Source organism: Larimichthys crocea, chromosome VI (genome assembly GCF_000972845.2).
Source record: "Larimichthys crocea isolate SSNF chromosome VI, L_crocea_2.0, whole genome shotgun sequence".
Classification (NCBI taxonomy): Eukaryota; Metazoa; Chordata; class Actinopteri; family Sciaenidae; genus Larimichthys; species Larimichthys crocea.
The window spans coordinates 11,638,133-11,653,811 of record NC_040016.1 but is presented as its reverse complement, the minus strand read 5'-3'; the positions used below and the strand labels follow the sequence as shown (position 1 = coordinate 11,653,811).

General features: G+C 40.7%; 1 protein-coding gene across 6 annotated transcripts; it reads right to left on the bottom strand.

The window, feature by feature from the left end:
• Nucleotides 1-95: 95 nt before the first annotated feature.
• Nucleotides 96-13,292, bottom strand: pbrm1l (polybromo 1, like). 6 transcript variants are annotated; one of them, XM_019262329.2, is made up of 30 exons: nt 13,168-13,292; nt 12,725-12,903; nt 11,720-11,817; nt 11,455-11,602; nt 11,211-11,360; nt 10,857-10,973; nt 10,698-10,766; nt 10,495-10,593; nt 10,318-10,403; nt 10,087-10,178; nt 9,780-9,996; nt 9,444-9,585; nt 9,180-9,265; nt 8,749-9,028; nt 8,547-8,652; nt 7,682-8,321; nt 6,614-6,834; nt 6,331-6,522; nt 5,929-6,086; nt 5,589-5,831; nt 4,922-5,067; nt 4,648-4,805; nt 4,357-4,540; nt 4,067-4,268; nt 3,774-3,972; nt 3,530-3,685; nt 2,235-2,396; nt 1,820-1,884; nt 1,432-1,636; nt 96-548 (listed from the first exon to the last, which is right to left on the bottom strand). In XM_019262329.2, exons 2-30 carry the CDS (start codon nt 12,866-12,868, stop codon nt 385-387), a joined length of 4,929 nt encoding a protein of 1,642 aa, XP_019117874.2. In that variant the 5' UTR covers nt 12,869-12,903; nt 13,168-13,292; the 3' UTR covers nt 96-384. The 6 variants fall into 6 exon arrangements, with proteins under 6 accessions (XP_019117874.2, XP_027135668.1, XP_019117984.2 ...); XM_027279867.1 differs by having other exon boundaries at nt 2,268-2,396; XM_019262439.2 differs by having other exon boundaries at nt 3,614-3,685.
• Nucleotides 13,293-15,679: the final 2,387 nt, after the last annotated feature.

Sequence of the window (15,679 nt, the reverse complement as noted above, 5' to 3'; positions counted from 1 at the left end):
AAACATTCATCACGCATTTCTTATTATTATTATTACTAATATCATAAGTAAAACAGGGTAATGCTTGTTGGAGGACAAATAAAATACAAACACAAACAGGATAGTCTGAGTTTTATTTTGGAAGGTTCAATAAGACAAAAAAACATGGTTTTGCAGCATAATTAATCCGGTCTGTAAAAAAATGCACACACACGCACACACACACACACAAATAACTATCAAGCTCATTATGTTAGCTAATAAATATAAAAAACTGATCGGGATTCACTATAAAATATTGCTTCTATGGGTCTATAATCTTTCCTAAACTCCCGTGACTTTTGAGGATAAGAGCAGTGAGTGAGCTGGTTATAGTGGTTTTAGTGTCCGGTCACAGGTCACAGGTTACAGGTTGTGCGCCTGACAGATGTTAAGAGAGTCTCTCAGCATCAGGTCGCGCAGGCGCCACAGTGCGTCAGCCATGGTGGTGTGGGCTCCTTTGCTCTTCAGCCAGTGAGCTGGCAGCCGGCTCTCCTGTTCTTTGGTCAGGTGAGCGTCGCGCCTTTGAGCTGTTATTGGAAGAAAAGAAAAAAGAAAAAAAACAGGGTAAATAATGTCACCTTTATGAGCAGGATGAGGATAAAAGCACACAAAAACAAGAGGAGGCACTTGAGCTGATCAATATGCTATGATAATCACAGTTTATATTAAAAATGTTCATCTCAAAGTACAGTAATACTTCAGAGAGGTGTTGGAGGGGTTGTGGACTGGTGGGGGACTTTACTCATATTTTGGGATTGCCCAAAGATTTTAGATTTTTGGAAGAATATCCAAAAAGGAAATAAAACATATTTTGGGTATTGACTTTACTTTAGATCCAGCATTGTATATATTAGGTTTAGTCCCAGATAATGTCATAGATGGGAACTTGACTTCTGCTCAGGTTTGATCAAAGAAAGTTACCAGTAATACAATGTCAGAACTTTAGTCACCTTTTTTAAAAAAAAAATTCTTCTTCTTTCTTCTCTACTTTAGTTGTATTTTTACACTTAATGCAGCACAGTTGTCAGTAAATGTGTGTACTCATTGCTACGTGTTGCTCATGTTCCCTCCTTTTAAGAAGGAGTAAGAAATATTTGAAGATAGATTATGAAGGCATGAGTATATGGTAGAACTGAAATTGTAATGGCGTCTCCTGTTATGTGTGTTTGTCATTTCATGTGAAATAAAAAAGTAGGTAAAAAAAAAAAAGTTTCATATTTATGCTTTAACGTATCTAATTCTCTCCTGTACTGTTTTTGATATATGTAATCACATTTCTACATCAGCAACGGGCTATATGGTCAAATTTGCATTTTAATAACTAATAAAAAAGAAAAGTACGACATTAAATTATGAAATGTGTGATGAACAAATTCAAATCTAAATTGTGACCAAATGAAAAGACACTACCTCTGAGCGTTTGGTCCCACTTGCTGATGGTACTAGACTCTGAATTTAAGCCCTCGATGTACTTCAGGTATGCCTCTGAGTGGAGCACCCGCTGGGTCTTTGGTGGTGGAGCCACAAACATGGGAGTGGTGGGCTGCAGGTGTGAGGGCTGGCCCTGTCCCGGATAGGGTGGAGGAGCGTGTGGTCCTGGGCTGAACATCCCAGGCTACAATCGAAAAAGACAGTTAGTCTTACTGGATTGTGGAGTGTGTGAATTCAACACTTAATCAGTGAAATACATGACTGATGGAGGATACCAGTAACAATAAATCATACAGGAATCATTATATTATAATCAATAGTTCATATACAAAACGCAGTCGGGAGTATTTTCTGAAATAGGGCTCACCTGTTGCATAAAGTTTCCTGATCCAGGACTTCCTGCCATGCCATTCATCCCAGCACCCATCATACCTATCAAATGACAACAGTTTGTTTCTGAGCATGTAGTAACTGTAGTAAAAATTCATCCTGTTTGGCTTTTACGTTAAGATCTACAGCAATGTTTCATGGAAATGTTAGTTTTTAAAATATCAGTCGAATGTTAGTTATCCGTTTTCACATGCATTATATCTGTGAATGTGTATATGGATGAGGTGTAGTATGCGAGTACACTTTGAGAGAGACTGTTGGAGACCAGAGAGCTATGGCTGCTCAGCGAGTACATCAGGCTGTGCAGCCTGTGTGGACCAGGTAAACCCCTCCGGCAGGAGAGACACGACTGGATGTGACTGAGCAGGTGTGGCTAGGACAGTGGCCCTTACCCTGATGAAGCATGCCAGGGTACCCAGGCATACCTTGCTGGAAATGGTGAGGAAGCAGGTGGGGCCCCCCTGCAGTGTGAGGTGACATTGGGGCCACACTCAACAAACCCTCATGAGGGCCCTGCATGGGCATGTAAGGTGGGCCGTAAGCTCCCATCATGCCTTGGGGGAAAAGAGGGCGAGGAGAGGACAACAACATCCATGCATAAGTGACATGCAGCCGACTAGAAAATAACATGCACTACTACTGCACAGTGTTCCCTTTCACACATGCACCTGTCTGTGTCCAAGTCAATTTCCTATGAACTAGTTAGACATCTGCCAATGTCTAAGTCTAGTGGAGACAGAGGACGCAATATCCCGGAGTAAAGGTTGCACAATACTACAGTTTTCTTACATATTTATGGTTTTACATAGCAACCAGGATAACCATATACAGTTGTCCCTCGCTATATCGCGGTTCACTTTTCGCGGACTCGCTGTTTCGCGGATTTTTTTTAGTGTAATTTTGCATGCTTTTTTTTTTTTTTACAGTGTACTGTACAGTATGAATGCGCATTGTGTTCTGCGTCCTAAATTGGCTAAGGGAGAACCGCACATGTGTTCTGCGTCCTGATTAACTAAGGGAGTACTGTACAAAATGCGTGTAAAAAGGTGTATAAAAGTGTGTGGTTAGGGGTTTTACGGCCTTAAAACATGTATAATAATTGTAAAACTCACTTCACGGATTTCGTTTATTGCGGGTTATTTTCAGAACGTATCCCCCGCGATAAACGAGGGACCACTGTATATCAAACTGTGATGTGTTTTTTAAATTTTGGTATAGAAATACAGAATGGCCGTCTTCTGTAGTTTGCTTCCCCACCCTAACTCTCTTTTTATCAACAATCTGTTCCATCATAAAGGATCATGCAAAACAAGAGGAGACTTATTTACAAATAAATGTATGTATAACAAAAAAACACTGCTACCTGGTGATGTTAAGGTTCAGTGTGAAAGGGGCAGACAATACACATGGTCTGAGAATGTTAGCAGGCAAAACAAGCATTAAATGAAAAATAATAAAAAGTTATTCATGAAAGTTAATCATGCAGTCAATGTCATGCAATTTCAGATATGGAGCTGATGATAATAAAAAAAATACTATAAACATAAAACAATGTGAAACAGCAGCAAAAGAAGAATGTAGTTACAAGATAAATATGTTAAAGGATTACGATTTTTTAAAAACAGTCCAGCCTGATTTTCCTGCTGCCTTGTTGTCAAACACTCGTGCTGCCTCTGAGAGGGGTTACCTGACACAGGTGACATGGTCTGGTTTATCATTCCCATAGTGCTAGGCGAAGGCACCACCCCCATAAGTGACCCTACGGGGGTACCTGCTCTAGGGGATGCTTGCTTCTGAGGTGGCCTCTCGCGATCTTGCTGCTCCACTATTTTCGCTGCACGTTCTGAAAACAAGCAAATCATCTCAGCTTTTACTTCAGTTCACGTTAGAAAATTTACGTGGACTTGAATCCACGGATTTCTTTGTCTCACCTTCATACTCCGCTTTCTTGGGAGCCTCGAGGTTCCTCCACTCGGTGCCCACGAGTCGACTCAGCTCCCCAAAGGAGAAGTCGGGGTGTCGAGCTTTGATGACCGCTCGCATTTCACTGCTGAACAAGATATAGCCACTCATGTTCATCTTCCTCTTGGCCCCTTCCTTCTTTGATAAGCCCTTCACCTTGGGAGTGGACTTAAAAAAACGAAACCCAAGTTAAAAAACAAACAAGTTGTGTGTTGTAATATCAACAGCAAACAGCTTATGGTCTCTGGAGGTTTGTGGATACCTGAGGTGTGTATGGCATATTGTCCATATCGCTTGCAAGTGGGGTTTGCATCTGGGGCATAGAAGGTGTCGCTGGAGCCTCCTCATCATCCATATCTTCCATATCATCATCTGCATCCTCCATATCTGCCAGTTTAACCTCAAGCTCATTTATCTTCTTGTCCAAAAAGGGTGATGCCTCCTTCTGTGGCACTATCAATTTTCTGCAGAAGATACCGACAAAGAATTCAGACTGAGCGAGAGATTGTATCGTTTTTGTATCAGATTCTGTGCTCTGCTGGACTGACCAACCTGAAATAGAAAATCTCATCCTCCACTACTTTGGAAGAGTACGAGAAACGTTTTAGACCCTTGAACTTTTTCATCTGCTTCTCTGTGTCAATGTAGCGACTCTCGCACAGCAGGACATCCTCTTCAGCTACCTCGGTAGGTCTGCATGATAGGTAGTCCTTAAAGGAAGACACCATGCATTTGCCTAGAGAGCAGACAAGAAGAATAAAAACACTGTTGATGTCTAACTCGGAGGAACAACGTTGGAACTATTCATTTAACATAAATTATGGGAAGTTATCCAAGCGGTACCTATGACACAGGTCATGGGCAAGGTCTCCTCCAGATGGCTCAGAAACACTTCTCTCTTGTAGAACATCTTTGTGGGTTCATGCTCTGTTTCCTCAGGATGAATGAAGATGGGTCCAAAGAAGAAAGCAATCCCATTCTGCACCCACAGCTTCTCTATCCTGCAGCCCAGTCAAGGGAGACATGTTACTAACAGTTAATAAAAATGGTTAACTAAATGACTTCATTCAAATATGAGTGTTTCTTACACTACAGAGTCAAATATACATTCACCCACCTGGCAACCCGGGGCTTTGACAGACCATGTGACTGGATGTAAACACAGTCTCCCACTTTAAACCAAATGTTGTTGTAGCACAACTGTTCATAGTGATAACAGCCGGGCTCAGCTCCGCTCATCTCCATGGGGACATCCTCTCTCTCCTAAATGGATAAATTTGCACACACAAAGGACTCAGGTGTTTGTTTATATTGTGACAAACAAACTTTCATATTGGAACTAACTACTCCTCTGCTACCCGGCTGATCCTTGTTAAGACATGCCTGCTATCACCCCGTGAGCTAATTAATCCCCTGTAGTCGAGGCTTTGCTTGGCGACAATATACTTTTTTTTATCTAGACTCCAGCCTCATCCTTCCCACTGAATTTGACTAGAAGGCCAGTGTCCTCATTCTGTAGGCCTTTTGGGATCAGGCCAAAGTCTGATGTCACCCCATTATCTGTACCTATAATTTTGACTTTGTTGTGTCCTTTGCTTCTACAATGACCCAGCTCCCATAAAAGTAAAACTCAAAGTCAAACACAGGATGTTTGGCAGCTCAGCTTATCTATAAGGGCTTATTCAGAACAAATTCTTCATGTCACAGACATAATTTTATTGTTATTTTTAGATAGGGGGAAAAAAAATTATGTTAAAACTCTAGAAAACACAGTATCGCCTCACCTTGTCCACAAAACCGCCACTGCCTGAATATGAAATTGTCGGTTTGTCCTGGTCAGGCTTGGCAAACATGGAAGCAACACGAACAACAGGCAGCGGCACCTCCCGAGGGACAGATTTCACAGAGCTCAAGGGCACGTCCCATATCTTGATCTTGTTGAACGACTTCTTTCTGGCAGCATATCGAGATTCGCAGACGTACACGTCCTCGGCTCGGTAACCCTCGGGCTGCATTTTGAAATAATCCTACAGAAACCAGCAAAAATTAAGATGAACCGATCCAAATTTTGGTTGAAATAAGACTATATTCGATCTGTGGCTCAGTTTCTGTAGAGGGTCTTACCTTTACAAACATGACCACACATTTGCCCAGAACTTTACTGATGGGCACTTTGTTTGAGTAGTCGCTCTTGAAGACCTCCTTTTCCAGAAACTTGCGAGTTGCCAGGTGGAAGGTTTCACTTGGTCTGTAGAACCAGCAGCCATAGAGCCACTTGTCACCTTCACACACAAGCACAATATTAGTGAATAATGACCATTTATAAAGTGTTATTATTAACAAATTATTATGTACAAGTAGTTTAAGGTTCTGTGATATATCATAATTGATTCTATCATATTTATTATATTAATTCAGCCTATTCATTTTGACTGTGGTGTGCCATATGACCATAGTATACTATATGTATACCACAAAATAATAATGACTTTTTTTGATGTTCCAAAAACATGATGAGCATGTTACCTGCTTCATCCTCCCACAGGCGCTCAATGCAGACGATGTGTGGCTTCAGCTTCGGCTCTGATGGCTCCACGTAGACAAACTCTCCCACGTGGTAGGTGCTGTTTTCAAAGCTGCAGTCTTGACTATACCTGCGCTCTTTCTCCGACTCTGGCTGCCACACCCCTCCTGGCACGTCCTTGGCTTTCTCATCTTCTTCGAGTGAGAAATATATAATGATTTTTAAATCCATGCCACATCAACATTTTCGCATGTACTGTGTATTACGCCACAAGTTCACACACACCTTTGTCTCCCTCGTCCTCTTCCTCTGTCTTTTGTTTGTCCTCCTCGATCTCTTTGGGAATTTTCTCCCTCTTTTCCTGGTCCACGTCACTGTGCAGGTGTTTTAAAGTGTAGTTGAGTGACACCGACAGCAGAATCTCTCCATTCTTGCACAGCTCGTCCCTGATCTTAATGAAAAACTGTTGCAGTTCCACTGAATCCTCAAATATCTCAGAGTCAGTCCTGGAAAAGCAGAAAAAAACATTGTGTAAACACTTTTGAACAAAGCTGTTTTGGTTTCTGTAAAGTGGTTCCACACTCAGAAAGCATTAAATAGGCCAGTGTTTATCAAAGTTATTGGCGCTCTGAGTACCACCATTAAGACAGATGTTAAAATACAGCAGCACAGACAGTTTCAAGAACCAGAGCTAGTTTATTCTGATCCACACTGTGTAATACTTCCAGTTTTGAGCCACGACTGCAGGTTGTTTTTAAACCATTCATTTTACATCCGCTTACTATCTTGCCATCACATTTTAGCTCATAACTAATCCTGTATGTATACATACGCTACCTGGATGAATGTGACTATTTAGCAGGCTGTTATTGAGACAATAAATTACAGGAAATGGAAAACCTATTTTAAATTACAGTCTACTAATTCCTACTGAAATTCTGGACACCATAATGTGTTTCTAAATAATTTTTTGAATTTCTAAAAAAATATTTCAAGGATTCCTCCACATACCACTAGAGGGAAGTTGCGTACCGCAGTTTCAGAACCAGTGAAACACAGTATAGAGAATATTACACCTTTTAGCAGAAGAAGCGTGTTGGACTGTAAGAATGAAATTGGTGTTAAACCCTAAACAGTGTACTAAAAATTTAATTATTGTGCAACAAAAATATTTTACACTAAATGCCTCTAAAATTAAATGCTAAACAAGCAACTGGACATGAGTAACAACACATCATATTATCCTAATTATGTTTGAAAACAAAGTCAAGGTTCAGGATAAATTATCTGACTGAATAAACAGAGCAAACCGTTTATTTTCACTGATAGCCTTTTCAAAATAATGTACCATACCTATGTAGTCTCCTTGCTTTCTCTAGCACTTCGAACATGTGTTCCTGGAAGACGTCCAGCCTCCGGTAGCGTCCACGGTCCACGTTCATCCTGATGATATCGAAGTTGAGTGGTGGTTTCTCAGGAGCGGCCGGATCTATAGCGGGAATCTCAGCCAGTGAGTCACTGTAGCAACGGCCCTCTTCATCCTGGTGGCCCAGCACGGACACAAACAGGTTTCTGATCAGCTCTCGTACCAGAGGTCCCACAGCAGGAGCCCCTGAGTCCTCGCCTCCCTCCTGCTGCTTGCGTGTTTCCAACAGCACGCGGTGCAACACGAGAGCATCCCGATAGATCAGAGACTCGGGTTCATTGTACATGCAGGCATTGTTGAACATGAGAGCAAAATCTTCCACCAGGGCTTCGACGTCTTGATAGCGGCCGGCCGCCATATGGCTTCGCAGGCGCTCCATATCGATGGGTCTCTTGATAGTAGCATAGTAGTCGGGCAACTCAGCCCGAGATGGCAGGCGGAGGAAGATTGTGCTTAGACGTCGACCTCGGCGATCAGTAAAGTTTCGCACAGCATCGTACAGCTCGTTTAACCTCTGCTGCAGAGGGGTGAGGTATTTAGACTTCTTTGGAGAAACGCCGCTCTTTCCTGGATTAAAAAACAAACCAACATTACACTTAGAAATAAAAAGATTACACAGAATCGTAAAACCAAAATTAAAAAGGCCAAGAAAAAGTCGGATCAACAGCAACATGAAAGCGCTTTATTTAATAAACCAGAATTCAGATTGCGATCACTTCTTGCCATTTTACTGGATAAAAAACTGGGAGGCTGAAAGCTGCTTAAAAAAAACACAAATATTTTTAAACTTACTTAGTTTCAGTTTTGGAGATCCCATTTCTTCTTCTTCAGGTGAAGGGCCCAACTCTTTGCGCTTGTCCTTCAGTATCTTCTCCAGAATATCAGCATCATTATACACCTACATTAACCCCAGAGGAAATTGAAAAATAAAGCGCATGACTGGTTTGACATGAAGATCAATGTTGCATGTTTGAAACCTTCATTCGCTGTTTACCTGAGATCCCTCCTCATTGTAATGCCGGGCGTTACGGAACATCAGCCTCATGTCTTCCATCAGAGCTTCCTCTGTGGCGTAGCGTTCGTTGCGTACATTGTGCTCAATGGTCTTCAGGTCCACCGGTTCGAGGATCACCTTATAATAGTCCGGGTAGTCTTTCTTGGATGGTTTGACCATAAACAGGTCACAAAGACGGCGACTGGTGCCTGCCTCTCTCGCCTCAGTCACTGCAGCGTAGAGCGCTTTCATTCGGTTCTTTTTGACATTTTTCTTGTGGCTTAAAAAGAATCAGAATAGAATATGGGTGAGTTTGGATGGCAAACTGACACACCAAACAATGCTTCGGGAGTAGCAAACTACTGAAGCAAACTACAGATTCTAGAGAAATAGCAATGATAGACAGTAAAATTCAAGAAATACAGGTATACCTTTTCTTCTTGATGCTCCCTGCATCAGTTGACAGAATGCTGTCTCCATCCTCGTCTTCTCTCCTCATAAGTTCCCTCTTTTTCGCCTGTATGAAAACAGACAGATGGATACCTCAGTCGACAATTAGACTCATTGGGTTATTTTTTTCCCCAAGATGCTTCATGGTCTGTTTCAAATTGCAGCTAATTTCTCTCATTTTTGGCCTAACTAGCATGAAAACATCCTGCAGCGTGACCAGAAATAAAAGAAGCAGATGTCCTTACCTGCATGATCTGCTGAAGCCTAAAGGCCCGTTTGTAAATACTTGAGTTAGGCATGTTGTAGCGCTTTGCATTCTCACACATCAGACTGAGGTCGGTGTCCATCTGTTCTACGCTTTCATACTCGCCGTTCTTCATCTTTGCCCTTGAAAATAAACAGATTGTCAAGGGCTTGAACTTCCCTTTGAAACTGCCATTTGATGGCAAAAAGGTGAATATACCATACCATGTGTAATTAAAATGTTCAACCAGTAAAACATATCATTAACGTTTTATCAATCTGTCATTCTTCCTCTCAATCAGTGATACAAACAAATCTACAGATTGATAATCGCTTACCTGATCTGCTGCAGAGAGATGGGCTGTTTTATCTGCTGATAATAGTCTGGATATTCCCTGCGGGACGGCAGGTGCTGGAAAGGCTCAGAGAAGACCTGGCCCTGGTTGTTCCTGGCACCCCGTACAGCCTCGTACAGCTGGAAGATGGGGTTGCTCATTTCCATACTGGAACTCTGACTCTCAGCCTCTGATTCTCCTTCGTCATAGCACACAGAGCCTGCAAGCATTTAAATAAATGGTTATTTTACCCCCCCCGAAACATAGACACATGGTAAATTTCTCTGCTGCCTAAAGCGCCGATACTTACCAGAGAGCACGGGGTCATCCTCGCTCTCTGAGCCATACTGAAGAGCTACGCTGACGCCAGAGAGTCGATCCCCTTGGCCAGACCTGCGATTTCTAAATAGTAACAGAAAAGACACAAGACATACACCATGTGGATTTTGAAAGAAACTGTTTTCTGTCAGGGAGTAATTTGTTGATTTTTATTTGAGGCAAAAATAATGCACCAAAAGCCAAAGGAGTTGTTGTTAAATACCTAATGCGAAGACTCGATTTAGTGGGTTCACCGTGTTCAAGTTCAGTCTTCCGCTGAATGAAGACTTTCTTTATGGTGTTAGCATCCTAGACAACAGGAGAATAAATCGTTAATATTTGGGATGTTACATTTTATATATAAAAAATAAATAAAATAAAATCAAGAAAAAGAGGTTACCTTGAAAACCTGAGATCCTGGTTCATTGTATGTTTTGGCATTTTTGGCCATCAGGTCCACGTCCTTAGCCATAGCACTGACACTCTTATAGTATGCAATCTATGCAAATAACACAAGATAGTGCTGATTGTACTAACACACCACAAAGTTATGAAATCTTGGAATTTTAAGAAGAACAACTGGTCTGCACGTGAATTAAATACCTGTATTCTTTGAGCAATCGTTCTCAGATCTATTGGCTCCTTTATGATGGCATAGTAGTCTGGGTAATGCTAGGAAAGACGGAAAAGCATGTAAACGTCAAGAACGTGCAAAGATTACACGGGCGCCATCTGAAAGCCAAACACTCTCCAACGACTTACCACTTTGGAAGGCAGTTTCTGGAACAGTTCGCTGACCAGACGCCCTGAGGGATCAGTGTGTGACACAACAGCCTCCAAGAGTTGCTCCAACACCTCTTTCAAACTGCCAGTAGGGGTCTAAAAGCAACATTTGCATAAGTTAGTTCCCCTGTAGCATGATGATGCTTGCTATTTATTACAACAAAGACAAATATCCTTGAAAGTCACACCAATCAAGTCAATACAGAACCACTTTCACCATTTAAAAATACTGAAAATATGCTTAATTCAGAAAAAAAGATTTTTTTAAAGACGTTACACATGTATAAGTGAGTCATATGAGCAGGCAAGCTTTAAATGGGGAAATTAACTTACCTCATCTTCAGTCGACATTCCTGGATTATCCATCATGTCATCACCGTCTTCATCATCCTCATCTCCGTCCCCAGGTTGCACAAACTCAGTCCTCGTTTGCAAATATACCCCCCACAACCTGCATGCGGCTTGATACTCCTCGCTGTCACTCTGAATTGTTGAACATGGCAAAGAAACATGGAGATCAAAACTTTAAGCTTAACTACAATGACAGGACTACTGCACCGGTATGTTTTCTCCTTACCTTGTAGAACGATTTGGCATTGTTGAACATGAGCTGGAAATCTGCAGTGAACTGCTCCACGTCAGTGTAATCTTCTGACTTCAGTTTATACTGAATTTTTGTCATGTCAATTGGCTGGGACACCACTTCATAGTAATCAGGCTGATTCCTGAAAAAAGGAACAAAAGAAAGATCAGACATCGCTGCAACCTCCTAAAGGTCTGAATGAGCTGCACAGCAGGACTGTCAAGACTCAGTCATGTAAATGTCATGTATGTTACAATACCTTCTCTTTGGTACCCTTAGGAAAAATTCACAAAGTTGCCTCCCTTGTTCGTCCTTGTGGTCCCTGACAGCATTGAACAGCTCATGGCATACAGCAATCTGATGGTGACAAGTAATGTTATTCACATTCACATGGCACTTTACAAACTTTAAAAACTCTTTTACAAACCCAAACTGCACTATGTACAGTCAGTTGTTGATATTGCCATATTTATACTGTTTATATCTTTATATCTTTTAGATTTGCCATATCTTTGAAAACTTGTATATATTTACTTTATATTTCATGTATATTTCTGTTTGCACCAGGGGATATGAGGCAAACACCATTTGAATTCCCTGTATGTCCTGTACATATGGCATACACACCATCATCTTCACCCCCTTCTGTAATTTGACACAAATAAAATAATAATATAAACACTTTTTGAAGTTGTTGCACATTAGTTAACTGTAAATTCGATCTTTTATATACCTTTAATATATATACACACAGTAACCTGTTTTGAATGTTGTATTCTTGTTGTATTCTTGTAATTTGTTATATTATTATGGTTCTTTTTTGTTTGTTTCTGTTATTTGCTGTCAACTCTCATTTATTATACGGTGTCCTTGGGTGACAGAAAGGCACCTATGAAATAAAATGTATTATTATTATTATTATAATAAAGTTGACTTGACTTGAATATTCTCTTACACTGTGGTCACTTTACATTACAATACTCTTTTTATACATCATGCCACTTTTATCTTCAGTACTTGTCTGTTTTTGAAGGTTGGTTGTTTTTCGTGTTTATTGTGTAGGTTATAGATATTTCTGTCTGTTTATTGTTTTGTTTTTTGCCTTCTCTACTTTTTTTCTAATTCTGTAGTGTATGCTACACTTTCCTCTGCTGCTGTAACAAGTAAATTCCCCCGTGCTGGGATGAATAAAGTATATCTAATCTAATATTCCTGATATCTAAAGCACATTCATTACACGGCAGCATCGCTTCGGTGCACTCACCGTGTCTACAGGAGGGACATTGGAGATCCGTCTCCGCTTCCTGCCGCTTCCAGGGGTGGAGGAGCAGGTCTCGTCGAGGTCTCCGCCTCCGCTCACGCTGCTGCAGGGTGAGGTGGCTCTCCGCCGCTTGGAGCTCGCTGACATCGCTGCTTGGTTTTAACAACAGGCTAGCCCGCCAGCTACAAAGAAGAAGAAGAAAAAGACCTTTAAAGTTATCGCGGGTTTTCACCTGGTTAGTTACAGAGAGTGTTTGTGAACTCAGCCGGTACGAGACAAAGCCAGCGGAGGCTGTTAGCATGCTAGCCTAGCTCTGATGCCGCTTTCCTACCAACAACAACCGAGCGACGTGTTTATATTTAAGTCACCGGAAAAAAACACACACGCACAAACAAGCAGGGGTATATAAACGAAGAAATGAGATGATTAAAACAAACTAATCTCACCCCAAACTCAGCAAAGTTTGCCGTAGTTCCCTGAGCAAAAAAAACGTTTAACGGCTAGCTGGCTAGCTGCTGTTTGAAAACTCCAGCCCGGAAGTGAGGGGTGTTTGTGTGTAGATCAGGAAGGCGCCACCCGGAGGAGTGCTGCCCCCTTCAGGCGAGGAGAGGTACTGCACACAGGAGACTAGATAGATAGATAGATGGATAGATGGATGGATGGATAGATAGATAGATAGATAGATAGATAGATAGATAGATGGACAGATAATAGATAGATAGATAGATAGATAGATAGATAGATAGATAGATAGATAGATAGATAGATAGATAGATAGATAGATAGATAGATGAACGGACAGATAATAGATGGATGGATGGATAGATAGATAGATAGATAGATAGATAGATAGATAGATAGCAAACATACATTAAACATGTGCTAGAATTAACCTTTAACACAGTTTCCATACATTAAAATTAACATGACATAGATCTAAATTCAAATATGAACAGAGAAATCAAACATTTCTAGCTAAATTAAACATTTGCAGAGAAATTAAACATTTGCATAGGATTTGAATATGTACAGAGGAATTAAACATTTGCATATAAAATAAATATATAACTGTGTTAAGAAGTCAACATGTGCTAAACATCTATACAAGTAGAAAACTATATAGAAAATAGAAATAGAAATGCTTTACAAAAATATGAGATAGAACTACAAATGGCTGTAAACAGATGAATGAAAAGTCACAGTCACCGCATGTAGCAGAGGTAGTCAGAAATGACAATGACAGAGAGTCCAGGAAGTCGTGCAAAGACTGGCAGATTTGTCCACTGTCTACTGTCTAGTGTGCCTCCTGCCATGAGAGCTGTCGTACAGTCTGATGGCCAGAGGGACAAAAGAGTCTTAAGTCTGTTTGTGGAGCAGGGTTGAGACAGCAGTCTCAACAAACAATATAAATACATGTTTTATTGTAATATTAGTAGGCAGATCTCCTGAATTCAAGTTTGCTGAGAGAATTTAGTTGTATATTAAACCCTGAACAATTTATTTCCCTAACACCTATTTAACATGTATTTACAATTTATAACATTTATTATTTCTCACACTTAAAAAACAAGATTGCAAAGTATTAAGAGAAAAAACTGGCGGCTGTGAGATGAACATGTAGTCAAAAAAAGAAAATTATGATTCATGATGAATCTGATGCTCTTACCAGTTTTATGGATTAAGCGTATAGTCACTATCTGAAACCATTGCCTGAAACATATATGGCATTATTCTTATCTGACAACAAGTTTACAAATCAAATTACAAACACAAGCTACAAACAATGACAACTATGATAAATGTAGTTCACAAGAGGAAATGTATAAGATACAAAGTTAAGATTAAATGGAAATGTGTTTGGTAGAGTTTTAAAATAGGCACGGATATTGCTCTGCAGAGATTTACAAATAAAAAAAAAGTAATATGGTCTATTCATCATTGGCAGCGGACGAAATAATTTAGTTGAGTACAGGTTTGTGTCTGCAGCTGGGGGCAGCCCTACAGTATCTGAGTCTCTGCGCACAAATGGGGTCAAAGCCAGTGGTTAGAGCTCAGATGTTGTGGCTCACAGTCTGATGATGACATTTTTATTTTTAGAACAATTTGTGGGTTTGACCATGATCCAAAAATAATGATTCAACAGCTGTGTTACTTACAGTATCTGTGCATGCTGTTTAGGCATCGAAACATAATACAGATCATTTCTGAAGTGATATATACAGTCCATTAATCTGAAGTCTACAGTCCGGGTTGAGTTCTAGTGTCATACAAAAACATGCTCATTCATAACTGCAGTAGGTCTCCTCCCAAAGGACTATAAGATCAAGTGCAAGCGACTTAATTTGGATTCAGTGGGATGGGGGTTTGGATGGTTTAGTGATGAGGTGGTCTGTGTTTACAACGTTATGTTACAGTCCTTTAACTTGTGGTATGTTCAGGTTAATAAGTGAATAAATAAAAAAGAGACAGAAAATTCACACGAGTCACATTAAAATAAGGTTAATTCCCTCTGATAACACCATGTTATATATATGGAGAATAAAATGGGTCCTTATGGAAGGAGTGGGCCAAACATACTGCTAAACTTTTGGTAAGACTCTCAGAGAGATGGTGAATACACTTTTTGTCCTTGATGTTGGTGGTGTATGTTGTTTTGTGTCCATACCCTGTTACTGTCATGAGGCTGACTGGGCCCCACCCCTCACACACCTGTAATAGACCCAGACCAGTGTGCCCAGGTGGACTTTGAGAAGGGGCCCCCATGGGGTTGACAGTGATGATGCTGTGAGAGAGAAAGAGAAGCAGAAGCAGGGCGTTGCCTCAAGATTAGTGGAAAATTAGAGCTTTAACTCCCTGTGTACATTAGGCCTGTTGGTTTAAAACGCACAGGTCCTACTTCATTCTGCGGCACATTTTCAGTACCAAACCTAAAGACTTTCATTTCATGCAGGTCGACTG

What these genes read in the sequence shown, in the direction of transcription:
- pbrm1l (XM_019262329.2), bottom strand. Translation starts at nt 12,868, where the DNA reads ATGTCAGCGAGCTCCAAGCGGCGGAGAGCCACCTCACCCTGCAGCAGC. An exon ending in GAATGTCGACTGAAGATGAG is followed by an intron (nt 10,974 to 11,210) that starts GTAAGTTAATTT and finishes TGTTGCTTTTAG; the next exon opens with ACCCCTACTGGCAGTTTGAA. An exon ending in AGAAACTGCCTTCCAAAGTG is followed by an intron (nt 10,767 to 10,856) that starts GTAAGTCGTTGG and finishes CGTCTTTCCTAG; the next exon opens with CATTACCCAGACTACTATGC.